At 49.0% G+C, this 27,517-nt stretch overlaps 1 protein-coding gene across 3 annotated transcripts in view; it reads right to left on the reverse strand.

Annotated features, from left to right (window-relative positions):
- GNAO1 (G protein subunit alpha o1) overlaps positions 1-27,517 on the reverse strand; it is a 137,835-nt gene that overhangs the window by 80,748 nt on the left and 29,570 nt on the right. For all 3 annotated transcript variants that reach the window (XR_011049110.1, XM_068411656.1, XM_068411657.1), the window contains exon 3: positions 6,729-6,870. Coding sequence is in view for 2 of the 3 variants with exons in the window: in XM_068411656.1 (XP_068267757.1) it covers positions 6,729-6,870 (142 nt within the window). In the remaining variant the exon portion in view is untranslated. The remainder of the gene's footprint in view (positions 1-6,728; positions 6,871-27,517) is intronic.

Here is a 27,517-nt window from a genome sequence, read left to right on the forward strand (position 1 = left end):
CGCTCAGTAAGGTGGCACCTTCTAGAGAGCAGCCTTCCACACAACACACATTCCCAACTTGCCACGCTACCGCCGCCCGCTCTCCCCTGCCTCCTTTTGGCTCCACTTCATACGGCCTTTTTTCACTCTTGAGGGATTTTAACTAAAAATGGCTACATTGGGCCATCCTGGGGAAGTTTTGGGTTTTGGAGGTGTCAATGATTGATAGTCTTCTGCTGGAAGAAAGGGTAGCTGATACTGCCTCTGGGTGCAGCGGTGACCATGCAATTCGGTTGCTTGCCTCGAGCACCCAGCTGTTTCCACTGCTATTCCATTTTCTAGACTATGTTTGTCTGAGTCCCCATTCCTCCCCTTCTCCTCAGGGCCCATATCACCTCCCTCCTCCACAAACCCAGGATTCCTTCCTGCGCACTGGGATTCTGACTGTTGCTCATCACCACTGCTGCTGCCCTATAAATAACTGTGATCCGTGCGGTGCCAGAGCTAAGGTCACATTTTAGCCCTCAATGAATCGCCAGTTTTCTATTGTAATTACCCACGTTGGAAAGGAGGACAGACTGATGAACTTAGCCTAGGTAAAACTCTACACAAAGACTTGGCAACCTCCAACCCTACAACCTGCTTATTTAATTGGATGGCTCTTCTAGGCCAAATTCTGCCCATGAGAGCAAGCCATGATGTGTTTATAGCCATGACACAAGCTTTTTTGTCTCCCTTCTAAATTTATTAGTAGCATGACTACGGCAAACCAGACACTGGATCTGGGGTGATCTTTTTTGCAATATGAAGATCATCGTGTATCATCGACTTGATGACCACGACTTCAGCTTAGCAGGAGCGCAGAGTCAAGCTGTGCTGTTGCTGCTGCAGCAAAGCAAGGTCTCCCTTGTCTGGCCACGGGTCTCAGCTGACTTGGCTGGGATCTCTTTGAGTTTGACTCTCCCTAAGAGGTGGAGCAAAGTCATGGAAGTAGACTGCTTCAGGCTCTTTTAGTTGGCGCAAAGGGCTATCATAAACATTCCTCACACTCTGCTGTTACTTCACTGTGATCATTTATTAGGGAAAGATTTTGTATTTTCAGGGGCTCAAGGGATTGGAAGGTGGCAAAGGAGGAAAATACATTAGTGGGATGTGGAAGACAGAGCTTTTGGTTAGAGAGACTCCAGAATCGACACGGCGAGGCTGGTGGGTCACGCACTGTACCATACAGAGAGAGCTTACTCTGGGATTTCCCTTGTTCTTTGCTGTCCCCCCCTTTCTCCTCCAGCCTCATTTTGCAGCAATGATTCCCAACACATTGGCCATCTCAGCCAGCAACAACAAGCCTTTCTTGAATGAGCCAACCACCTCCCCGGCAACAAGGCAGGCTGTGAAAATAACAAGTGCTTTCCTTTCTGCTTTATGTTTCCCACCTCTCGAGAAATGCCCTGCCTTTTATTTGTCTCCACTGCTCAAAAACATGAATGATGGTAACTGAAATACACCCTGTGGAGGGATGAAGAGGGAGGTGAGCGAGAAAGATGGCTTTGGTCTTAATGGAAAGGAGTGACAGATCTTTACACCTTAGTGAAGGGCAGGCTGAAATATTTGTCCGGGGTTGTCAGGGTGACGAACCCAGCAGACCCAGCACAGCAGGGATGGTTGTAGGCATGTTGTGGCTATTGCATGCAGCAAGCAAACAGACTTCAGCTGCAGCTGGACATCCAGACAAATGCTGACACCAGGCAAAAATGGGGTGGCTGATGTCCCCCTCATTCTATTTTCCCTTTTCTCCCACTCCATCCTGCTCCTCTGCAAAGCAGCCCTAAGGTACGCTTCACCGCGGTGAAGTTCCCATCGCTCACAACAGCAGCAAGCAAAGGGCTGACTGTATCCCCACTGCAGCGGCAGAAACCCAGGAATCCTGCGTCCATCCCCCACATCACCCCATCAGCTACCGGTCAGCAAACGGAGGCTTCCCACCAGCACAGCAGTGCCTGATTGGTCTCGCCTGCCCTCCCCAAAGTTATTACCAGCTTTTTTTACATTTCTCAGAGAGCTTGGGTTAGGGACACGCAGTAGGAGCCAGCTGGTCTACACAGATACCTGCCTGAAACGAAGTAAAATCCACAAACATCTTGAGCTGACAAGTAGAAAAAGCCAGTTACAGAAGAGCAGGACCTACAAAAGAGAGCTCCTCCCACACACCGCTCCCTTCCAGCGACTGGAAGGCAGCAGGTGACAGGGGCTGTGTCCCCGGTCCTGCCACTGCCTTCGGTCTTGCCGCTGCCTTTGGCACGTGCAGAGGGGCTGGGGCTGGAGGCTCTGGGTTTCTGCATGCACCCCGCTGTTCAGAAGCAGGCTAGACACAGCTCCAGTCCACGTGGGTGGGCTTCACAATAAACAGATTTTTTTTAATATTACCAGCCAGTATTTTACAATGTCCCAGGTACATCTCTGCTCAGCTCACCGTTCAGGAGTTACACACTGTTTACAGCATAAAACACCACAGACACAGTTTGCTACAAAGCCTGAAAGCAAAAAATTCCCTATCAAAGTTTTTCAACACTTCAGCAGCTTTTTAGTTTTCCCTTTCATAGTTGAAGCAGAGACGTTTCCAGACTCCCACTGGGAAAAAAGGTTCAATTTGGAGGTCACCGCCTGCCACCTCCAGACCCCAAGCACTGGACCTGTGACCCTGCCACCTCAGACATTTGTATCTGAGCCACGCGACTGATGTTGGGATTCTCTGTTGAGTCATTTCTGAATGATTTCAGCCTGTTTCTGTCTGGTTTATGCTAATATGAACACGCTCCACGCTCTACAGCTGTTTTCATACAGCCTGCACGGGGCGGCGTGCTCACCCGGGCAGGCTCATTGCAGCCCAGGACCACCCCAAGCTGTGGACACCCCCAGACCCCCCACCTGGCTGCAGCTCTGTCATTTCACCCGAGTGGGATTGTAGGTGCTGCATTTCCAAGCAGCTTCTGAGGTCAGCACCGACCCGCTGAGGAAGAGACTTTACGCTTCTCTTGGTTGGGATTTCTGAAGCCAGACTTCAGAACTGGCTCTTTGAATGGAGAGATGAAAATCCATCACTTCCCTGCCCTTCCTGCTTGATCAGATCCAAACACTTGTACTGACTTTTAGATTCCTGGCTTTAAATCTCCATTTCCCATTGCTCTGCCTGCGTACACTGAAAGGGAACCAGCGAGGAGCTTGCTTTATTAATGCATTTGCACTGGAGAGAACTGTTCAATCCAGAAGCTACATGTTCCGGCCTGACTCTTTCCTGCCCGTTAATCTGACTATAAAGGTAACGACTGAGTAGTGCCCTACGGGCCAGCTGGAGGGCTTTGAGTAGCCAGGCGAGACCAAGCCTCTGCCCCTCTTCCTTCGTGTAACCCCTTGCTCTTGGCTAGTCGGGGATCCAGCCCCAGGGCAGTGATGGCCCTGGAGATGAGGGACACCCACGGACGCCGCTCCTCCCGCAGCCAGCTCCTGTCTCCTCACTGACTGCTCCTTTTTCGCCTGCCCTCTTGCAACACGCAAAGGATTTGTGACTCTGCACTTTTCTGGAGTTTCAGGCTGACCTTTCGGGCTGTGCACGGTGATAACGTGCCATGAGCTGGCAGGACGAGCTCCAGCCTCCCTGTGCTGAAGGATGCAGAACAAGGACCTAGGTGCTGCCCGTGGGCCATGAACCTTTCGTGAGCCAGGCACAGCTGCAAGAAAACCCTCTCCCCTGAACAAGGAGCACATATAAAACTGAAATCCTACACACAGACTGTTTTGTTCTTAACCTGGGGACAGGTCCTTACCAGCAGAGAGGGTCAGCGAGACCTGGAGCATCTGCTTTTCATGATTTGTCTTTTTAGCTCATGTTTCCTACATCGATCTCACTTTGACTGACAAAAGCTAAGGGGTTTAGTCTGGACTCTTCCCCCAGTCCTTCGCTTCTGTTAGACTAAATACTGGAGCTATAATTATGGGCAGGAGAAAAATGAGAACAGTGAGAGAGGATTTGGTTATTTTACCTCAATAACAAAAGCACAAATCGTCTCATTCGCATTTATCAAGTAGGGGAGGGATTTTTTTTCCTCCGAACATTGTCAGGGTGCCATTTGGAAGGGATACAGGGGCAGATGCATCTCCCATGACGCTGGGGAGGGGGAAGCTGTAATAGCCAAGCAGTCCCAGGGGAAAACCTGTCCTGGGCTTGTGCCCCCTCCTTCCCTGCTGCTGAATCAGGCTCGAGCAGCCACAGCCCTGGCTCCCCTTCCCGAGCTCTCTTCTCTTGGGGGCTTAAGTGATGAGTAGGGGAAAATCCCCCACTAAAAGATTTGCATTGGAAACCCTTGGCTGAGGAATGGCTTTTAAAATAGAAAAGCTCTGCCTGGAAAGGGATATACCACATAGCATAATGCTCAACAAATCGCCTGTTTAATGGCCTCTCTTTATAGCAGCTGCGCATTAATAACAAAAGCAGGGTAGCAGAAGCGATGCACTTCTTTGGAAGATTAAAATAAATACTATTTCATACTAATACCAGCAACTTTCTGCGGAGGTTGACTAAGAGAAAGGAGCAAGTGGAAGACCATGGCCTAAGAGACTTGGTTTCTTTCCCCTTCGTCTACCACTGGATGAAGGAATACTACTCCCATCTACGAAGGCAGAAGATTCGCTCAGTCAGCCCTCCCAGACTGCTGTTTGGTTTATGGTGGTTTGTTGCAGGCTTGTCTGTACACAGTCAGCACGACAACGTTGTAAGACAGGAGTAATTCCTCCAGGACCACATACCTTAGGGGAAACGAGGTTGGGGAGAACTTAATCTAACTTGCTTTTTACTTTGCAAGGCAAAGTAGGATTCCTACTGCCATAAATCATAAACTGAAACAAGAGTGGTTCACACTAGGCATAAGGGAAACCTTTTCATCCTGAGGACAGTAAAGCAGTGGACCAGGTTGCCCAAAGAGCCTGTGCAGTCTCCATCCTTGGAGGATTTTGGACCCGACTGGATAAAGCTCTGAACAACCTGGTTTGACCTCAGAGCTGACCTTGCTTGAGCAGGAGGTTGGGCTAGACACCTCCTGAGCTCCTTTCCAGCCTGAGTTATCGTACGATCCTAGGAACATTTGGCATCTTTTCCATAGGAACATGGACGGACGTGACGTTTTGTGCAGCCCAGTACTCCGTCTCTCATTCCTGGCAGTCCTGATAACAGCTCTCCCCCTCCACACCTCGTACTTTGCCAGGCCTGGCACTAAAGCACTGCTGAGTTTCCCTCCTCGGATTAGGATTTCAGGCATTAAAAAAAAAAAAGAAATTTTACATTTTAAAGCTGTCTGCCACAGACTACTTATCAGACATGGAGAATGATTTGTTTCTGTTTTCCTGGGCACAGGTTTTTAGCTGAGACAAGATACGTTGCCTTGCTGAGAGCTGAGTCACCGAGTAATCAACAGATTAATGTATTCAGTTCGAAAGCCATCAGCATTAGTCCTCGGCAAGCTCACAAGAACTCCATTATGGTATCATCTCTACGTTTGGGATGGAAATGTCTCCAGGATTTAGGGTTCCTGTGGGAAAAATCCCTAGATGCAAAGAAATCAAAATACCCCTTTGCGACTGGGAGAAATAAGGTACCTCTTCATACAGTAACACCGCAGCAGGATTTTGGCATCCTTTCTAGTGAATGCTTTTATTATCAGCCCTCAGATAAGGGGCTTGGGGTGTCGTACATCTGTCACTTGATAGCTACCTAAAAATAGCCATGACAAACCCAGTGGCATATAGGACTTTGCCTTTACCAGGTCTTTAATCTGAAATTATTCTATTTCCAGTGAAACCGAGTAGTTTTACTTTCTCTGGGACTGCAGCATGCAAAAAGGGTGGTCTTTACTTCTCTAGGGCTCTGAGTTTCTCCATGTGGGCTTGGCCTGAGTCAGAAATGCAAAAAGGGAAAGGCAAAGGCTGGCAGGGGCAGCTCACAGAGGAGCCACTGTTTAAAAATAGGGAGCTGGTTAATGTAACAGCAGAGTAGCAACTGTAAAAGGACAGGCTGGCTTAGGTGTGTGGCATGAGAAGGCTGCCAGACATCACACAGTCATTCTGATAATACACATGCTAACGCTGCTGCCTGAGACCCTGTCCATACAAACCTCACCGAAGTAATACATCCTCCTGTTTGCAAGCAAAATTGCTGTTTGGGTACACTTGAATGGGGGAGTAAAAACCAGTCAGGCCCTCCCAAAAGTCAGGTTAATCCTAAAAGCTCTCCTATATTACCAGGCTGGTGGAAGGGATTTCAACAGCAGCAAGACTTCTCCCCGAGACATTTCTCCTTGCAGCCTGTGTGTCCAGCACACACACAGCAGGCAGGACATGCTCTCGCTGTTTCCCCAAGTACCTCCATCTAGGCTGTCCCTCGGTAACACAACTTGTTTTTGTACTGGCCTGGCTAGTGCCAGGGCATGAGAGATTGTGGCTGTTGTGACACAGAGGTCCTCAGGGCTACACTTGCTAGCGCAGGTGTACAAATGGCATGTCATACGCAATTGTGCCTGTGCCTCTGATTGTGGCACAAACTGCATGTGCACTGGGCATACAACTGGGGTGACAGAAATCTTCCCCCCTCTCTGATTTTCCCTCCAAGGTATTCAGATTGTGCAAATGCCTCCTGTTTGTGCTCTGGAGTCTCCAGGTGCCCAGTTCTCTGTACCCAAGCAGTCATGATTTTTTTAACTTACCCGTCGTTCCTTATCACCGTATTCGATGCCCAGGGTATCCATGGCACGTACAATAGCTGCCAGCGACTGTATAGTGTTGCTGTAGACCACTGGCTTGTACTGCTTCACGTCTTCTCCAGAGAAGCCATCCTCATGGATGATCCTGAAGGAAATGCAAAGGACAAAAACCTCTTGAGAATGTCATTTCAGTGGGGGAGACATTTAAAAGAGAGCTGTGCTCTTTTGAAGAGCACATCTGCTAGCTCAGCTCACTTAATTTAGTCAGCATTTCTTTTTAAACCTTTCTGGTTGTTCACCACCAGTGTGTCTGAGCCCAGCGCCTGGAATTAGCATCCCTTTTGCTCTCTCTCAGGAGATTTTGTGCAGAGTCGGTGCATACGGTACCTCCCTTCCAACTGAACCACAGACGCTGGAGCCTGGAGAGCCTTGTGTTTGCACACTTACAGGGGGGAGGTTTCCAGGTCCTACATTATTTTTCCCGTCAAGGTCTATGGAAGTATGTTCAATGCTTCTGATGACCATCAGATCAGACCTTAACCACTGAAACGAGTGGTAGAAAACCCTAGTTCTTGTCTAGTCCTTTTCATAGTAGCTCCTGGGGTGTCTTACAAAAGAAATCAGAGTTAAAATACCCCTGTACACATGGGGACGCAGGCATGGATAGGGGTAGGGACTTAGCTGTGTAGCACTTAAAGTATTTACAGCCCTTCACACCTCCTCCCTCCTTCCCCCTCCTTTAAAACCAGTGCTGGAAGTTTTTCTGCCTAGAGGCGTGTTATGTTATCCCTTCCCGAAGCGCCGTGGGACTGAACCCCCAGCCCGATCAGCCCCGTGTGCTGGGTGCTCTGCGCGTTAGTCTCTGCTGAACTCCGCAAAAGGAACTGTTTGATGGAGCGAGTTCTTGCAGTCCCTTGCTCCGGTCAGAAGACTGACTCCTAGAATTTCTTCATCTCTAAGTAGCTCAAGAACTAAGCCCGGGTGTGTCTAGCAAACAGCCAGGATTTGCAGAGCTAATTGTGTCTGACAATAATTCTTCCCAGCGAAGACGTAAGTTATGATCCTGTCTCTTAAATATTGGCAGAGAGGATGATCTGCTTAGCTGAAATGAAGTCCTTGCTTGCTCATCCTCAGATCTCACTGGACAAGAGAGTCCTTCAGTAACAGACCTGGTCACTGACAAAACCCAGCATCCTGTCTAGAACAGGATTTCTGTTTCCTTTTTTTTTTTCTAAATGACACACACAAACCAAGGTCCTGCCCAGTGCTGGCATCCCCCCGGGGAGAGGGAGCGCTGGCGGGGATCATAGTGAGCTTGCAACAGATACAGCACTGGGATGGCAGTGGAGAGCGGGGCTGGATGCCAGCCCCGTGTTAGTAACGGACGACTACACGAAGAGCAAGGCCGGTAGAAACACGCTGACACAGACACAGATCCACTTCCCGCGATGTGAAGCTCACGGAAAGGTTTTCTAACACAAGCGACCGACTCTCTGCTCTCCCCACCACAACCTTCACTCGCTCATCACTGAGCTCCTGGGAGGAGCTGCTCCAACACCCTCCGAGTCCTGGAAAAATACAGCTCCAAGCAAAGACAGCCCAAGACAGGCAGTAGTTACAGTTAATTGGTGTCCAGGAAATTTTCAAGCTACTGATCCAAGGAACTGAGCAGAGGCCCCTGCCTGAGTACCCCAGGAAGGGGGAATGGTGCTGGCGGGGTGGAAGCAGCGCGAGGGGCTGCTGGTTTGTCTGGCCTAGGCTGGGGAGAGCAGGGCTGGATGAAAACCTTTCTGACTTAGTAAATCCAGACTTGCCAATTTGTCAAAATTTTTTCTATAGCTAGTTTTGATTTTGATGAAGAGTTATGGGCCATAGCAGACCTTGTACTCTGTGGCTTTTGTGTGTGAATCCAGTGCTTGTGCCGAGGTTTGGAATAGCAGCATTTGAGTAACAACGGGGAAGGAGGGGGACCAGCAGAGCCGTGTGTCGGCGCTGGATCTCATGGATCACTTACTGTTAACTCAGACAAGTCGCTGAACTTCTGGGAAATGTGTCCTTCGTCCAGAGTTGCAGTCAAACCTGAAGAATTACAGCTGGCACAGAGCACAAGGCTCTGCATCAATCCTGTCTGAATTCCAGAGAGACTGTACAGCACCGGTTCCTCCCAGCTAGGAGCGTGACAGCAAGAAGCCCAGCAGAGCAGGGGTCCCATGGGAGGCAGGCAGGCGGTTAGCAAGAGAGCATCACCAGAAATAACTCATTCGTTCTGGTTGGTTGGCTCGGGGTTGGATTTTGGGGCAGAGGGGACTAAATGTTGGTTCTGGGGGAACTAAGAGAAGGAAAGGTAAGAGGGGGATAAGAAAGGGATGGGAAGAGGATGGGCCCGATGGGCAGTGTGAGGGCTGCAAGAGGATGCAGCTGAAATCTGTTTGGTCCAGCCATGGACCATGCTGGTGGAGATGGGAGCGGTGCCCACACCTCAGGCTGGCTGTGTTTCTGCCTTTCACTGACAAGCATCAACTAGGGACTTGATATGGCAAAAAGAGAGGGGTGAAGAGCTGTATAGGGAAAGAGTTGAGCTTTGGTCTTCTTCAGAGTTCAAAGCGTCTCTGGCCTTGTGCCACAAAGTTGTTGCTTGACATTTTCCCTTCTAAATATTCAGTGTTTCTAAACACCCCAAGCCAGTAGGCTCCCTATCTAGTAACAGGGCTCCTTGGGCTGCAGGGGCAGAGTTAAGCGATGGAGAGTGGCTCTGGGATCCCTCAGCGAACACACTGCCGACTGGGCAGCACGCTGACACCGTTCAAAGCACGGACGCAACGGCGTTACTCTTAAAGGGAGCAGAAAAGTGCGTGGAGAAAAACCACCCTGATCGTTCTCCTGTGAAATCTCTCCGGGAAGGCAGCCACGGCGACTGAAAGCAGCACTGCAGATGCCAGTACTGAGGTTTGGCTGTAGGAAGGACCTATGGACTAATCAATCACGCAGTTAGCACATTACCTAACATTTGAGCGAGCAAATCCCCACTGACTAGTGCCGCCCCAAAGCCTGCTAGGACACCGTGAACTGGTTTATCGTCCTATATGCTTCTAGCAAATGTTTCTCCTCTTGCTTGCCTAGGCGATCTGAACGCTGAGCTCCCGTGGCAGCTTTTTCCCTAGTCCTTTGGAAACGTTCACGCTGCCGCTCACCCCTTTGGGATACACCTTTCTTCTCGCCTCCTGTTGTGCTTTGCTGCCTAGAGGACATCTAAAGCTCCAACAGCTCTCTTGGGAGGTACATTGTTATGGGGGATGGCTCGAGCCAGCTCATGTGCTGCAGGACACCAGGAGCAGTGGGGTTTGGATGTTGTAGTGAGCTGTGACCATTAAAAACACCCCGTGTGTAGGAACTAATAGAAGTGAGCAGCGCATCAAGACTGGGAGGTCTTTAAAGTTTCAGGCAGGGTGGGCTGCTCCTTAAGCAACCCACAAATTAATGGGAACAGAGGGTTTTCAGCACTAAAACTGTGAATCCTCTGTTTTCTAAATGGCTTGTATTTTTTCCTGTGTCTGATATACAAAGGAAACTGCTGCAGGCAGGTGCGTCTTTGCCACACTAGAGCCGTTTCTCTCCAGGGCAAAGGAAGAAAAGGGATTTAAGAGAATCCCCGGGGGCTGTAGAGGGGGGAGACAATGCTGTAATTTTCAAAAGCGATTCTGAGCAATTAAAAAGCCATTTCATTCACCAAGTGACTAATGAAACACTGTGCTCTGAACGGAATGGGGAGAGACAACTGGAGCAACCTGATTGTCTAATGTACCTATTAATGCCTGCTCCCCATCCCTCAGCTGCTAACAGCAAAGCCCATATGTTTGCGTGTTACGTTGTCATAGTCATTTTAGAACGGCATTAACAGACAGGTATTTGCTGGGGAAAATGGCTCCACTGCAGATCAGATCTTCTGCAATCCCCCAGCAAGTCATTAATCCTGAAGAAGTGCCCAGCGCCTCAGCGATTATTGCTTAATTACAAAATAAATGAAATACTTGGAAACAGGGGGTGAGTTCTGCGTAGCAGCTCGCTTTGGCTTCCGTTCAGCAAAGCACTTACATGCCTTCAGACTTCCACTACAAAATGAACGTATTAAAAAGGCAAAGCCGGAGATAATTTTGCCGTACGTCCCTGCTGACACGCACTGCCCCGGCGGTTGTGAACCGGCACCTTTGAACAAAGCCCACGACAGCCCTGGCACGGCAGGGCTGGATCTCAGCCTGGGCTGGTCCAAGCAAGGAGACAGTTTGCCCAGGTCACTCCTGGGGTGAATACTTGTCCATCTATCCTGAAAACCTCCTGGAGCAGACACTACAGTTCCCCCCCTCCATATTCCAGTTCCTGGACAAGCTATCCTGGCACTGTCCTTCCAGCCCTTCTGACCTAAGTCAGGTTTAGTAACTGCAATGACTTCCCCACACCTCCTCCAACTGGGTCCTCCTCCTTCTTGAGGCACGGTGCCCCAGAGTAGCCTCAGTCCTCACTTCCCTAACCTGCCAAGATCCTTTTAAGCTGTAAAGCTCATCCTCTGATGTGCTGAAGTACCTCTCCCAGCTCCGTGTCACTGCCAGGGGTAATTATGTATTTTCACCTGGGTCATTGATGAAAATTTTGAAGAAAATCAACCCCTGGCAACCCCTGCAGTGTCCTGGCTGGCAGAGTCCTCTGCTCTGACCATGAGCCACCGGTAACTGCATTCTTTGGGAATGAGTTGTGCTACTCATCCATTTTTGTGTAAGATCAGAAGTAGTTTTATCTAGACTGTTTTTCCAGTCACTTTATGAAAGTCAAGTGGGACCATGTCAAACCCTTCCCGAAATCTAGATATGGCACCAACTATTTCTCTCCTATTTCTGCCAAAAAATCAAATGAGATGAGTTTAACATGCCTCATTTTTGTATAATCCATGCTGGGTGTCACTCATCTCCCTTTTTATCTCCTAGGTGCTTGCAAATTGTTTGATTGATAGTTCAATTCTCTTGAAGCTTCTAGAAGCTGACTGGTCTATAATTCTTACTCCTCTTTTCTCCCTCTATATTTAGAGATAGACACCATGTTTACATTTTTTTCCTGCCTTCTGGTACCTCACCTGCCCTGCAAGAGCTCTCAAGGAGAAGTGTTTGTATTTCTGAGATGGCGCCAGCAGAGCCTGTAAGTACGTAGGAAGAAGCTTCTTGAATACGGCTGGTCTGAAGATGTTTAATCTTACAAAACTTGCCCTTCTTGTGCCAGAGGGAGAGAGATGGCAGTGCTCAGCAGCGGAGCCTGGTGTGGACACCCCTTCTCCCCCTCTTCCTCCCAGCGCTCGGTATCCTCCATCCCTGTCACAGCTTTGCAAGCAGGTTCTCCTTTCTTGACGGATGCAGCCCTGCCTCATCTCCTGCACTTTGTCATGACTCCAAAACCTCGAGCCGAGGCCTCTGAAAAGTTTCCTGCTAAATTCAGGGAACTTTGTGTGGCTTCAAACTGTCTGCATCACTGTAAAAGACATATGTAGAGACTTCCAATTGCCTACCAGAGAAAATAAATCCCATACTGTTTCTGTTTTACCTGAGGTGATTTACTCTCAATCAGCAAGATGTTTCCAGCTGAATTAAGTTTTCCCATATCAATGCACATCCCTAAAATTACAGTAATTTGCTTGAATAAAACCAGGCAAGAAATCACCAGGAGGTTATTACACTCCAAGTGCATCGCAAGCAAATACCTTGCAAATGAATGGTCCAGTCCTCGCTCCTCACCTTCCTCTGGACAAATCAAGGTACTTAAAGGTCACTGCACAGCTTTTGCACAGAGCCTTGTGCCACAGCGATGTGTTTCATCCCTTGGGGCTCTAGGACGCTGACCTGGTTTCAGCTGGCAGGGGTACCCTGTGGTAGCACCTTGGATGGTTGTGTGCTCCTCCTTCCACAGCCGGACAGCTCAGGTCTGTACGGGGAGCTCCTGAAGTTCCCATGGACAACGTGTGCAGGGAAAACCTCCCAGCCGATGCCAAGAGCGTGAGATGCTACAGGGTGTAAAGTGCTGCTCACAACTGCAGGAGATCACTTGGGCCATGGCGGAAGGGAGGTGGTGTGAGGGACAGCTGGGCTTTTGCCCACTGATGCATTTGTGCTGCTGAGACTCCCAGTCATACGTATACATTTAGGGTATAGACTGATCCGAGGTGGATTTTATGTGAAGAATTTTGGAATGAACACAAATACAAATCTGGTTTTGCTCGGCAAACTTTTCTGATTTTTTTTTCTCCCTTCTTCCCCTCTTTTTGTTTCAAAAATAATCTTTTATGTTTCATACCAGAACCAAGCAGGTTATTCTGGACAGGCTGGGCAGAGCTCGAATCAAAAGTCAAAAACCTAACTTTGAAGAAAACTCTGAAGCGTTGTTTGCAAATAGGGAAAAATAATAATGCAAAAATCTGACTTTAATATGTAGGGAAGGGGTTGATCAAAATTTGATGGAAAATCCTCTGCTAGAGGTAATCAACTACTTTAAAATTTATTTTTATCTTGATATGAGGCTAAAAAGTTTGTTTACAGGGGAGTTATGAAGCTAAATTCCAGTGATTCTCTTCTCACTCATTTAATAGCCTGAAATGCGATTAAAAACTCCTGGATTATGTTAAATTAAATCAACGCAGATGTCCATGACCTTGTGTTTCAAACACTGCAAAGGCACAGCTCAGACCTCCATGACAGGGTGCAAATCTCTCAAAACTCTCATTCTTCTTTTCTCTGGCTGTGCTTGAACGACACGTTGTACATCCTATTCCCGCAAGAAATTCCCCGAGATGGAGATTAAGATGACTGTTTGCCCGCATGCCTGCTTTTTGGGAAAGAAAAACCGCTTCCTTAGTCAGGGTCATCTGAAAACTGCAAACGGAGCTCATTTTAAAAAGTATAATTTTTTCAACCTGGATTTTTAACGCCAGGCCAAGAAATACTGATGGAGCCCAGTGATAGACTCCCAGCTGGGGGAAATCTCCTTACTGGAGGAAATACCTTTGGGTCACTCAAAACCGAATTCTTACCACCAAAGCATTTCTTGCATGCAAAGACGTTATGCTAACTAACCAGCTGGTTCACGTTAAAAAATAAGCAAATCCATCAGGCAATTGAAACGCTGCCAAAATCTATAGCCCTGGAAATGGCTGAGCTTATTCAAATCAATCGCAAAAGTTTCACAGACCTGTACAGGGCAGAAGCACTAAGGCGCTAAATTTGTGCCTGATATTGATGTCTGTAAGTAACTCTGATGCCTTCATGAGGTCTAGTTAGAGCCAGGCGTGTGCTTCTGCACCTTAACTGCTGGCCAAAAAGATAGAAAATGATGTTATAAGAAATTCTCTCATGTCTACTCAGAGTGGATGTTGCTCCCAGCTTCTTTTTTGCCTGTAGATGAGCAGCTCTTCAGCTAACGATGACTGGCTTCTAGACGTGTAGGGGCCAGATGCTGCTTCTTCCTGGAAACCTTTGATTTCAGCTTGGTTTCAGGTGTATGAAATATATGCAGAATACTCTTGATTTCCAGTTTAATAAAGATCAAAACTAGAAAAAAGTGCACTAAAGAAAACTCCCAATGTGGTGCTGTGTCCCTGTGGTCCTGTGGCTTTTTGGAAGTAGCTCTTAGTCTTTTTTTAATAATTATTATTTTTTAATTGAGTTCTACATCAACGCTGAATTTGGGCTTTGGGCTGCCTGGAGGGGTGGTCCCCACTTCGGCTGCAGGCTGTAGCTGAGAGGAGAGATGATTTCCTGCTCAGTTCCCTGCCACGTGTCCTTTGCTGGGCTGGGGCATTGGGTTGTGCCTCCATTTGGGATGCACCAGCGACCCTTCCCGTGTTTGGTCCGTGAGGACTGTTGCAGTATTTATGTTTTCTAACAGGAAGCAGTGGAGTGAAATACTGTTTTTAAGTGTGTGTCTAAAACAAGTTTAAGAGCATAAACAGTCTGCTGCATCCTGAAAGTAATTAATTACTGTTGATAAATGAAAGACATCCCTGCTGATAGTTCAAAAGAAGGCAAGGCTGAGCAAACCCAGCTACTGTGCTAGCACTCCACCCAGACTCGAGAGGGACGTACTCATCCTTTGAAATTTAACAGCACCAAGTCAGGAAAATGAAGCATCCCGTGGCTTACGCCTGACAATAAGTATTATCCACACTGAGACGAACTGTGCACGAGAGTCAACCACAGAAGAGGTTTTACCCACCCGAGTCACAGCTTTGTTCCTACAGACACCCCAGAGGAGTCCCAGCAGCCAGATGCACCACACTGCTCCCACGTGCTAATGACAGTATAAATGAGCACCTCGTTTATAGGGAGCCGCTGGGTCAAGGTCACGCAGCGTGCTGGAGGGCGGAGCTACGCGGATACGCACATAGGCCCTGACCCCCCGTGCTGGCTCAGTACCAAAACCGAACCTCAGAGCCTTCCCCTAAAGCACAGAGATGGGGGATGATGGCACAGGGGTGCAGTCAGGGGGAAAAAAATCCATCAAACCTGCCGATACAGAAGCAATACAAGAGACCCTCTTTCTTGCTGCCACAAGTCAGTTTCTTTTGCTCCCAAAAGCCAAATCCACCCAGATGGGAAGCAACAGGCACAAGCAGGGACGCGGGCGCAGGCTGCCCCAGACCCCCACCTCCCGCACCGAGCAGGGAGCGGCGCAGACTTGGGCTTTACGCAATGTCAGGCCACTGGCATAGTTTGGTTTTACTAAAATTTGCAGTTGTGTAACTTCGATAATGTGCCCTCTCCAGGGGCCTTTACTATTAAGATCAAATATTGAATACCCTACATGCACCTAATTAGCTCTAATATGCATCCTGCTCGGCTCAGTAGGAACAGCAAAGAAACACCGTCAAAAACAATTAGATCAGGATTTTTTCCGATTAAAAAAAGACAGCTGGACTACACAGATTCCTGCAGCAGCATTTGCATTAGATGAGATTGCATTTTTCTGTGGAAAAAGCCTCGGAGCCAAAAGGGTTTCAAATAGCACCAGTGGAGGCTGACAGCTGTGTTCTTCTTCTCCTTCTTCGTGCGTTCCCCAATAATAATTCAGCGAAGGAAAAAGGGTTCCTGCTTCAAGTGACTTATCTTCTGATCCCATGCAACGTGCTACACAGTCAATCTGCTTTGTCCACACTCTGCCTGAGACCAATGAGATCCCCACAGGGAAAAAAAAATCTACCGGGCCAGTGATGACCCACATGAGAGAATTCTCATTAATTCCTCGGTAACGTTACATAAGGTCATTTTGTTGAATTAAAATTATTGGGATTAATCCTCTTAAATGTTCTCTTAGATGCAAGGGGGATCCAACTGCAGCTGGATCATCCCACAGCTGGTTCTAGAAAGTCAAAACAGTGTTTTAAAGCCCCGTAATGGTTTTGTTAAATTCATCCCCTGAACAAGGACACAAAGCAGCTTTTTATGGCTTTTTTAGATCGCTTACAACTTCTGTAAGCTGTCATTAACTATCATCAGAGCCTGAAAAACGAGGCAAATGGGTTCAATGTCAGTTTTACTGCCCAAACCTAAATAATATTTTTGGTTTCCCATCTGCCTCATATCTGAAGTGTTTTGATAGCTGGAAGGTGACTTTGCCTTTCAAAACGTTTTCAGATGTTGCTCTCCATAACCAAATATTCTGTGAACAATAGAGGAAACAAAGGAGGGACACAGCCTCTTCATCGCCCCGTGCATTTCATCCTCACAATCACATACCACCACCAAATCCCAGAATAAGAATAGAGCAACCTTGTGTATTTTACCCAGATATTAAGGGTCAGAGCACGACTCTCTCAGTGTATCGAAGCAAGGGTAGGATGTACCCGGTTCCTAGTCCTCATGTGACAAACCTGGCTTCCAAAGCCGCCCACTCCACTGAAATCCTTTGGGATTCAGAGTTACTTCCCCTGTATCTGGAGCTGATGGTTGCACAGCTGACGTATTTCTCTGTGTGTCCTAGCTGTGCTGTTGCTCATTAGGAATCGTGTGCTGTCATGAAAACACTCAGCTAAAATAAAAAGATGCTTTAAAGCAGCTTTGCTTTTTTTGGATATCAAATCTAGCAGCAACTGTCTCTCTGCAGCAATAATTGATGTGTTTGATTAGCTCTGGTAGCAGATGGGGTTTTTTTCACTACATTTGATGTTCTAACATGTTAAGCTGAGAAGGAATCAATTCTGGAAAGAGCGATTACGCCATTCCTCGTATCCTGCCCATCTTCCCTGGCATAATTACAGCTCAGGGGCTCCATCTCTGAGCACTGTGCTTGCCACGAGCCCCTGAGTGTGCTGCCAAACTGACATTAGCCTCCCCTAATCTCAGCTCAGAGCTCTTTGAGTCATGGTGTTCCCAGTCCTGCAATGTGCTGCCTTTCCATGAGAGGATATAACTGAGCACCACACCCCAGGGATCACAGTCCGAGGGAGAGTACCTGGCTGCTGGGAAAAAAATCCCTGAAGACTGCAATGGATCCTCCAGTGCTGGAAAATTTTGCAATTAAAACGGGAAGGGGTCTGGTGTAGATGTGATAAAAGTCCTGGGTAGAGGAACAGCAGTTTGGCAGCACAAAATCAAACTTTGCCTTCCTATCTGTGGTATTTCTTGCAGCGGGGCTGCCAAGTTTCTGCTGGCTGTACTTACTGGAGCCTCTTTGCCTACAGCTGAAACCCGGCTGGGATGGAGCAGAGGTAGGGCTCTCTCCAAAGAGGAGGTGGTGAAAGCTTGCTTTGCGTCCCTGCGCCCAGGTGATGGGTCTGAGCTCTTGCAGCCTGGCTGCTCAGGGCTGCAGGCTGCGTTGAGGCTTTCCAAGCTGAAGAGTTTGAGCTGAAACGTGGCAGATAGATAGGGTATTTTAGGATTCCGCCCACACTGTTAACAAGGTGTCGCAGCGGGAAGGAGGTATGTTGCACTTGTGATTAATTACACTCATTTGGATTTACTTAAATCATAACTTCTACACTTCTACTCAGAGAACAGGTTATCTGAAGGGAGGGCGAATGCACAGCTTTGCCCTGACACCTGCCATGAGGATTCAGGCAAGTGACGTTAACCCTTCAGGGATCCTCAAGTGCAGCTGACGTTTAGAAGGTACCAGTGGGGGACAAGACCTTGGCTGCTCTAACTCGGCACATCCATCCAGGTACCTTATCCGTGGCAATGGACGAAGACCCTGCCTCAGCTCCAGTTCTCCCACCTACAACTTTCTGAGGAGGAAGAAGGAATGATTTTTGCCCAGCGTTTCCCCAAGCTTTTCAGCCAAGCTGTTCCAGTGCAATACTGTTTGGAAAAGGACTTGAAGACCTCGGGCATCCGCAGTGTCTTGTGGCATTTGCTGGCGCAGAGGACACCGAGGGCTCTACTCTCAGGTCCGGCTGTGGGTCTCTCTGTGCCCTGTATCACTGAGCCAGGACAGCCGGTCAGTGCCTCCCTGTGAGGCTGCTGGGGCACTGGGTGGAACTGGGAGGCAGTGTGCTGCCGAATATTCCCATGACACTGCTGAGCAGCAGAAGAATACAAACATACGCCACAATGAATGCACCCGCTGCCAAACGACCACGAATAAATAATTATTTGTCCTTGCTCTGCAGGAGTGAGCTGGGGCTTTGTAACCAGATCCAGGGACTGTCCCGTGACCCCGCGGTGGCAGCAGGAGAGAAGGAGGTGGCTCTGACCAGGAGAGTTCCCATACAACCAGTGGACCAAGGACTGGCCGCTGGCAGAAAGCAGAGCAGCTCCCCTGCGTCCCTGGGTGACTCAGCCAGCCTGAGGGGGTCCTTAGGGTGCCCTTGTCCCCCAGGCACACCGAGGGCTAGACACAGCCTCTCCCACGCTCGCTGGGTGAGGGACGGGGCCCCGCACTTTCCTAGAGCTTCATGTCAGCTTTTGGCACGACAGCTCCTGCCAGCAGAGAAAGGAGTGCTTGGGAATCGAGTGTCTGGGGTACCCTGGCCAGACGCTCTCCTGCATCTGAAAGCCTGGCTTAGAGCCAGGCGGGCACTTAAGTTCTCCTTGCCAGGCCCATACTGTGTTAATGGGAGCCCCAGGAGTGCTGCGCTACCAGGAAACAACGTGGGGGCTGCTGGGAAGGGAGCCCCTCAGGACAGCCGTCAGAAAGCACGCCTGGCACCTCTTCCCCATCACCTTTTGCTACGGCACTGCCTGGTGGCCACAGACCCTGGCAGAAGCAGCAGGTGCCATGGTGCAAGCAGCTCTCACTGGTGTACGGACTAGTTCTGGTTCAGCAAGCCACCACCAGCTTTCTAGGTAGACACCATAACTGAGAGCAGAAGTGTGTTTAACATGCATAAATCACAGAATCACAGATCAGCGAGGTTGGAAGAGACCTATGGGATCATCAAGTCCAACCTTTGACCTAACACTACTGTGTCAACTAGACCATGGCACTAAGTGCCACATCCAGTCTTCTCTTAAACACCTCCAGGGATGGTGACTCCACCACCTCCCTGAGTAGCCCACTCCAATGCCTAATAACCCTTTCTGTGAAGAAATTTTTCCTAATGTCTAACCTGAACCTCCCCTGGCGCAGCTTGAGGCTATATGTCCTCTAGTCCTGTTGCTAGCTGCTTGGGAGAAGGGACAGACCCCCACCCTGCTACACCCTCCTTTCAGGCAGTTGTAGAGAGCAAGAAGGTCTCCTCTCAGCCTCCTTTTCTCCAGACTAAACACCCCCAGGTCCCTCAGCCGCTCCCCATCACACTTGTGCTCCAGACCCTTCACCACCTTCATTGCCCTCCTCTGGACTCGCTCCAGCACCTCAAGGTCTTTCTTGTCGTGAGGGGCCCAGGCCTGCACCCAGGATTCGAGGTGCGGCCTCACCAGTGCCGAGTACAGGGGGACGATCCCTGCCCTAGTCCTGCTGGCCACACTGGTGCTGATACAAGCCAGGATGCTGGTGGCCTTCTTGGCCACCTGGGCACACTGCTGGTTCATGTTCAGCCGGCCATCCACCAACACCCCCAGGTCCTTTTCCACCAGCTTTCCAGCCACTCTTCCCCAGCCTGTATCAGTGTGTGGGGTGGCCATGCCTGCCCATCATGCTGGGAAGCAACCGCTGTGCCAAACGCCTCAGAAAATGAGTATGGTCCTCCCGCTTCTTTCGTCAGTCTTTGTCATCCCCCATGTCCTCGTCTCCAATTGAGAAACGCCTTATTGATTTTATTTGCAAATGCCTATAAGTCTTTCACAAGAGCGTCTGAGAAGAAGACGCATCGCAGTGCAAAGCAGCTGCCTGAACCGCATTATAAAGCGTCCAGAAAATCTGGTAAAGCTGCACCATAATAAATTTACTCCACAACTGATTGTCAGAGTTTAAGCTTCTCTCTAGTAATATTTAACTGTCCCTAGTGTAAAACATTCCTGCCTTCTGGAGAGGTTTGGCTGGATTCATAGAGGCTGAGGTTTAATTAGCATAGACTATTTTGACTCTCTCTTCCCACCCACACAGTGGATGCACTGCTGGCATTTGGATGATGCACCATTTTGATGGGGTGGGCTTTGGTTTTTCCAGAAGGCATCTAGGAAAGTTTGGACATCTCATTAGTTTCTCAAAGCTTTTGAGTTTTCCAAACAGCACAGACCTTCCTTCTCCTCTCTGGCCCAGCTTCCCTCCCTTCACCCTCAGTCCCACGAACAAGAACAGCCCCCAGCTTTGCTGCCGTGAGGTCTGGGAGCACCTCTGCCTTTTGGGGGATGTCGCTGGGAAGAAAAGAAAACAAATACAGAGATGATCTGGACTTGGGAAACATAGGTGAGGGAGTGCTGATTTAGCATTTAATAGCACTGCCAGTGTCCCCTTTAACTGAGGTGATTGTAGCTCACTAGTATCTATACAATAGATTTACAACCTACGGGATATGGGGAAACGTGTGATAAAAAGCAGCACCCAGTCTATACGCAGAGGCAAGAGTGCCGAGAGTAACCTAAGGCAAAGAAGTGGCTCATTAACCAATCAATTGATAAAGTTAAATGGAATAGCTGACACTAAACGCTGCTCGGCTGCCCTGGCAGGGCGCAGGCAGGGCTGGGGAAGGCAGGCTGGGCAGACGAGTCCATCCCCGCTCGGGCAGGACTGCCTCTGCTTGGGAACCAGAGAGAAGGGCTGGAACTCACATTTATCCCAACTGATGCCACAACAAGGGCCTGAGAAAGGGGCAAGGGCATGGAGAAGATGGGAAGGAACCATGATGAACCGAGCAGGGATCCCCTTGGAGAAATGTTCTGTGAGCATCTCCAAGGACCAGGTATGGCTGGGGCACAGCTGCTCTCTTCCCTCGCTGTCCTGGCCTCTTGGGGACTTCTACAAGGTGGCACATGCTGAAACCGCTCCAACATGCTCTCCTGGGACCAAACCACAGCATAAGGGAAGTCTCAAAGGTGCAGGTGGTGACGTCCCAAGGGGTCCCCATCCCACACCTCACACCCTGGAGCCTGAACCACACAGGACCTCAGCGTGGAGGTGCCGTCCCTTTCGGGGGGCAGATGGCAGATGTATCTGTCCAGACACCTCCAGGCCAGCCAGGAGCATCTCTCGTGGGCAGGATGAGTTACCTGGTCAGTCTCTGCAGCAGCTCGTGTGACACCACCGCAGCCACCCTGAGCTGTTGGCCTGGGGGTGTTGTGGTCGCAGCAGCTCCTGCCAGGAGATGTGTGGCAGCAGGCAGCCTGTGCGCACCCAAGAGCAGTCAGGATTTGGCCCTCTGAAGGGGGGACGTGGGCCCTGAAGCCCCAGTCTGCCACTGCCAACCCTGGGAACCAGACCCGGCCGTGGAGCTGCTTCATCTGCCTGATGGAAGTGAGATGTCTATGGTCGTTCTCCACTGACACCTCTCAGGGACCCCCAAACACCCAGAATATCAGGGCACGATGCAAGATTTCTCCCTCCTCTTCATTCCTAAATCCTCCCGTTAAAAGCTCCCGGGCAATGAGGTTTTCGCCTCTTCTCCAGGAATAATAATCCACAGTGTAACACATTTCATCATTAGAAATATTTCCTGCTGTCCAGTCAAAATTTATATATTGACAAACTCAAATACAGCTTCCATCGTGTCATTCACGTAGTTATTTTTAGTACCAGCGTTGCCAGCAGAAATAACAGGCCTGATGTATTCCCCCTCCCTTTAGAATGAGGCTGCTGAAATTATAGATGGGAGCACTAATTGAGTGCCAAGAATGCTACCCATGATTTGTGCTGCTGGTAGCAAACCGACGCGCTTCCACCCCGCTTGCACGTGCAGTTATGCTGCTGTCCGCTCAAAGCGGGCACGTATCCACCGGCAGGATGATTTGTGACCACAGTTGGTGTTTGTTGCTAGAAACTATCCCTGGCAAGGAAGCATTTCACATTTTTTACCCCAAAAGAACATTAATCTTAAAGAACTTCCCCTCCCCTTGTATTTTATTTGTGGCTCTTCAGACATAACAAGACCGAAAGGAGTCCTTCGATTCTTTTGGTTTCTGTGGTGGGGTGATGGACACATGCCCATGGTTCCTGGACTCTCCAGACCACCTCCCAGTCCCATACTGGGCCAGTCCAGGGTGCCTTCCTTGCCAAAGTCATGCAAGCAACTGTGCACAGCTAAAGCTAAACTGTAACACAGCTACAGAGCGAGGAAGGGAAAGAAAAGCTTTGTGTTCTCCAGTCATTTAAACAAATAAGATAAACAGCATTTGCCAGCCCAGGAAGATTATGTGTGGCTTTTGTCTGCCCTGGTTTGGTTTCCTGTGCTAAGCACTCACTCACCCATTCACAGTCACTAATGCCCAAGGCTCAGAGTTGCACTCCCTTGTGTTGATTTCCATGTGTGCTTTAGGGTTTCTTTACATACCCAAATCCTCATTATCACTCTAAACCACGGTAAATTACCCGAACAGTGGGCTGATAAAAGTCCTCCTAATTCAAAGGGATAGTGAGCCTATTACCACTGAAAGCACCGGTCCCCAGCTGTAGAAGCACACAAGAGTTGAGTGGGAGAACCAAAAAGAAACTGGCTGTTTAAATAGCCAGGGTGGAAAGATGGGCCAGGAGCAGTGACACAGCTCAGTGGGTGCCAGGCAGACCCTCCAGCCAGGGCTGGGGGAACAACCTCATCTCAGAGGATTATTTCCACCTCAAACCCAACAAGATCTCCTGATCATTCAATTCAGATCTCTCTCGTCCCCTCCCTAGTACCTCCCCATCTCAGCATACATATGTCTGGCTTATTTTTCTTTCAATTGCCCCTCATTTCATTATTTTACCCACTCTCCTCTTCTTGGAGCGTGAATATTAATGTCAGTGTTGGCTCATTCAGCGTCACCTCTCGCTACCCTGCTCCCTTCAGCCGCTGCCTTTGGCAGTTTGGATCCTTCCTTCCATCAGTTTGGCCACCCAGGAACTCACAGCTTCATAAAACCTCGCCAACCTGCGGCAGCAGCAGGAATCACGTCCCATGGAAAGCAAACGCGTTCCAATGAAGCAGGTTGGTAGTGCAGCTGTGGGGAGAACTGTGGGCTCGAGCCCCCGAGCTACCTGCTGCACGATGGAAGGACACAACGTACTCAACTCCGAGTCCTTACAACCCAAATTTCCTGGGCCCCGTGTAATTAGCCGTCAGCAAAGGGACTGTTGAGGGCTGGATAGAAACTCTACTGAAACCCATGAGGGTTTCTGTTTCCTTCCCGAAGAGCTGGATCGGACCCTGGGAATGCATTTGTTTGTTTTCCCCTTGTCATCAGCCTGCCTTTGGCTGAGAGCTATAATCCACTCAGGGAGGACCTGTTTATCTGTGAGAATAGCAGCATCCCTGTGAAGAGGTAAGAGTGGGAGTGTGGTTCAGGCAAAAAAACATGCAGATTATAGCCCCGCTAGTAATGAATCCAGCACAGAAAGAAAGAAATGGAGATTGTTCTAATTTTCTGAATAGATTTAATTCCATTTTGTTCCCTGCGAGTCCCTTCGCTGACAATTGTCTGACTGGAGGGAGGAAAAAAGGGTTCCAAGCAAAACACTTGTCCATGAAGGATGTTATTAAAATGTCCTACTTGAACACTGGCGCTCTGCAGACCAGAGATGCAGAATATAAGCATTCTCCCTCCCTCAGACGAGCTTTGCCTAAATGCAGAATGTTCGTCAATTATTTTCCAAAAGCACAATTGCTGTCATCAGAATTAGAGCTGGCTTGACTTCTCCTGCCTGATTTAGCACTCACTTGAACAGGGTGGGTTCAGAAGTTCAACAAGAACTTGAGGGCTATTGGATTTGCAGCAGACTTAGAAAATGCTCCGGAAAACAACAGGGGGAGGGAACAGATGGGGAATATACAGAAAATGGGGTGAAAACCAGACAGTGGTCAGAGAAATGAGAAAAAAACCTGTGGCAAGTAAAAATCCACTGAAGAAACAGGGTAGCAAATGTCTCCAACTGGGTGAACTTCCATCATTTGGCTTCAGAGGACTCATGCTCACTCACACGTGCATACAGACCTGCTTCCATACATCTGCTGAACCCGGCAGTCCTTCAGCAGAGAATCTGGCTGCAGGTCTGCAGCATGGATGTCGGTCAAGTTTTAGCAGTGAACTTGGCCCTACCATCCTCCTATATAAATTCCTTTTCTTTAATGGTCTGGGCAACATGTCCTGTCCTCATGTAAGTGCTGCAAAGAGGACGAGTGTCCTGTGAGGGAGGAAAATGTGGATTCTTGTGGCGAGCTGTGGCTCTGGGGTTTTGTTCCTTGCAAGATTCAAGAGCAATGGGGCTTCCCAAGGCACTCCCTGCAACGCAATCAATTACATCACATCATGAATTGACCTGAGGTGTGAAATCTGAATGCATCTCACCTTGTCCTCCAAAAGCTTTTATTCAACCTCTCCTCGATTTGGGGGTAGGACAGCATCTTAATTCTGCAGAGCTAGCTTCCAACTAGACCAGCTTGCCTATTACCATGGGCTAGAGCTGGCTGTCCCTCACCCTGCCACTCTCTTGAAGGTTGAAGAAACTTGTTCTGACCTTTCCTCTTAAACTAGAGGAAGCTTTTGCATATGAATTTGACCTGCCTTTCACATTTATATTCCCATATCACAGGTACTAAGGGCACCAAAGCTTTATGCCAAGAGAAGAGGCAGTTGGAGAAACTTGCTGAGGACCATCACTTTCTGTTCATTATGTGAGTAGAAGCATTGTCCCCAGACTGCTACAGCCTCATCCCTCGTGAGGAAGACGCAGTCCCTTCCCCTAAAGTCTGACTATGTGACTGTGCTATTATTGGTGCAGTCAGTGCTGAATGGCCAAAGGAAAACACTGCACTGGCTCTTGCTTTTTCCAGATCCAGCAAGGACAGCAGGCACAAAGGCAAACATAGCCTCTCCTGTGCACATGTGACAGTCACAGCATAAGCGACTGGCCATCAAAATGCCTCGTTCCTCCTGACAGGTCTTGTCCTAAAACAATGTCTTAGTGTCTGCAGCTGGGCTGGATTTTCCATACCCAGCTGGAACTGCCAAAGGAACAGAAAAAGCCCTGCTAGCAGAAAAGACGCCTCTTCGTTTGGAGAGAGAAGCCCTTCCCAGCAGTCTGTCTACAACCAGCAGACACAGTTTGCCATCCTCCTCCTTAGCGGAGGTGCAGCTGCGGCACCTTAAAGCAGAGTATGCTTGGGGAAGGACGTCTGCTCTGCTCCACGCCTGTGCTGAACAGTGGATATTTCACGGAGAGGGAATGCTACAGCTCCTGCAGCCAGCCAGGGCAGGTTTCCTTTGCTGTATTCACTTAGACCCAGGCTCTTGGCTCCAAAGCACTGAGTCTGTTTCCTGCAGGGCACCTGGTCAGTACTGAGTGTACCTACATAAAAACTTGGCTTAACTTGGGTGAAGCACATACAAGACAATTGCAGCTCTGGGACAATCTAATCTCCTCCTCTTAAATGCAGGACCTTTATATTTGTTACTGAGTTTTACCTCATCGTTTTTTCTGGGCCGTTTCAGCAGCACCGTTTCTGATGCTGTCTTCCTCAGCCCCTGCAGCTCCTCCCCAGCGTTTTTGAGCCATATCTTCTTCTGACTTGTACTCTTCTAATGCTACTACCCCAAACATCAATGGTAATACTGAGTAGCACTGGGAGCAGGACCAGATCATGTCAGGAAAAACATCCCCTCAGTCTGAAAGCCAATAAACACAATGTGGGCACTTAGCAGCCCACTGCACGCTCACTATGCTCAACACCATGTCTTACATGGTGCCTTTTATACAGCTGCTTGTTAATTTTTGATGGCATCCCACATTACTAAGTTCAGGTAGAGCAACATTCACTTCTGTAATCCCTCTTGGTTTTCCTAAAATAGTGGTCTTGCTTTTTCCCCCCTGTACTAAGAGCTTCAGGGGTAATCCATGAAAGAAAAAGGTGTAATTCTCCACTGCCCATAAAAGAAAAAGGTGTACTTCTCCATTTGCATCCTAATAATTGCTTCAGAGCTGTTTTGCCATAAACAAGCCATCCCTTACAAATGAATGAGAGCACTTCAAACGCAGCAGCCTCTAATGCTGCCACCGCAGAAGTCTTTTCTGTTCGTGTTCCTAAGTGAGGGAGCAGGGAAAAAAAATCCCAAACAGAGCAGCAACAAACCAGCCCCCTCTCAACCCTGAGGATCTCTGGCTTCTTTCCAGCCTGAAAGAGCAGCGAGCACAAGCCCCTTGCTGAGCGTGCTGCCGCCGACCCTGCACCGCTCAAGCGAAGGATGTGTTGACACCAAGTGCTGTGAGAAGACAGACCACAGCAAAGCTAAATGCTATCGTCCTGGCTGGGGGTCAAAGCGCTGCCTGGAGCTCGCTGCCGCAAGGGCAGGTAGCGCGGGGTCCCTGGCTGAGGGGACACTGCTGAGCTTTCACAGCTGGGCTGGGACTAGAGACTGAGCCCCTGTGCCTCCTCCCAGGGGAAGGTCCCCTCCTTGTCCCCACTAACGTCCCAAGGGGAGACTGGTTTTGAAGGCTGTGGTGGCCTTGCTGAGCAACTGGGGAGCTGAGCGACCAGGCTGGAAGAGGAACTGCACGGAGAACCGGTAGACAAGCGTCGCACAACAAATTAGCCCTGCTAATTAGCACACATTCTTTACAGGCATGTCACAGGGAAATCCCAGCCGGCATTTCTAAGCTTTATCCATCTTGCAACGGTTTCCACGCTTGCTGTTGTTTACAAGCTTAACAAACTGAAGACTGTTTGGAAGACATCACTCCTTAATCTGGCTTGTCCTGAGACCAATAGGAGAGGAGGAAGGCAAGGTCATGCACATCTGAGGCCAGCACAGAAACACCCTTATTTATCTTCCCTAAGCTGTTCTGAATTTTAGATCCTTCAAGATATATTGAAATAATCAAGATCTGAATCTGGAGGTGACTGCGACTGGTGGGGAAACCCTGGCACCCTGTTATCAATTAATTATTTTTGGTGGGGTTCAAATTTCACCCCTTTGCTTCCTTTGTGCAGGTCCAAGTCATGGGACCAAACGTGCAGCAAAGCCCCAGATGAGCATCTCCTGCCTCCTACTCAGCTACAAGCCGTGGGTCACCATCAGAGCCCCACCTATGCAACACTGCAGGGTGTCTGAAGAAAAGTTGCTTCCAAAAGCCTAATCACGCATCCCTACCAGGTCAAAGCGAAAAGCAGTCCTCTCCATACCTGCTCCGGGAACATAAATCCAGGGAGTGAGACAGGCAGCTGAGCATAAAGCCGGTTTTTAGAAGCCGAGTTTAAAGTT

This window comes from Nyctibius grandis, chromosome 12 (genome assembly GCF_013368605.1).
Source record: "Nyctibius grandis isolate bNycGra1 chromosome 12, bNycGra1.pri, whole genome shotgun sequence".
NCBI classification, from domain to species: Eukaryota; Metazoa; Chordata; class Aves; order Nyctibiiformes; family Nyctibiidae; genus Nyctibius; species Nyctibius grandis.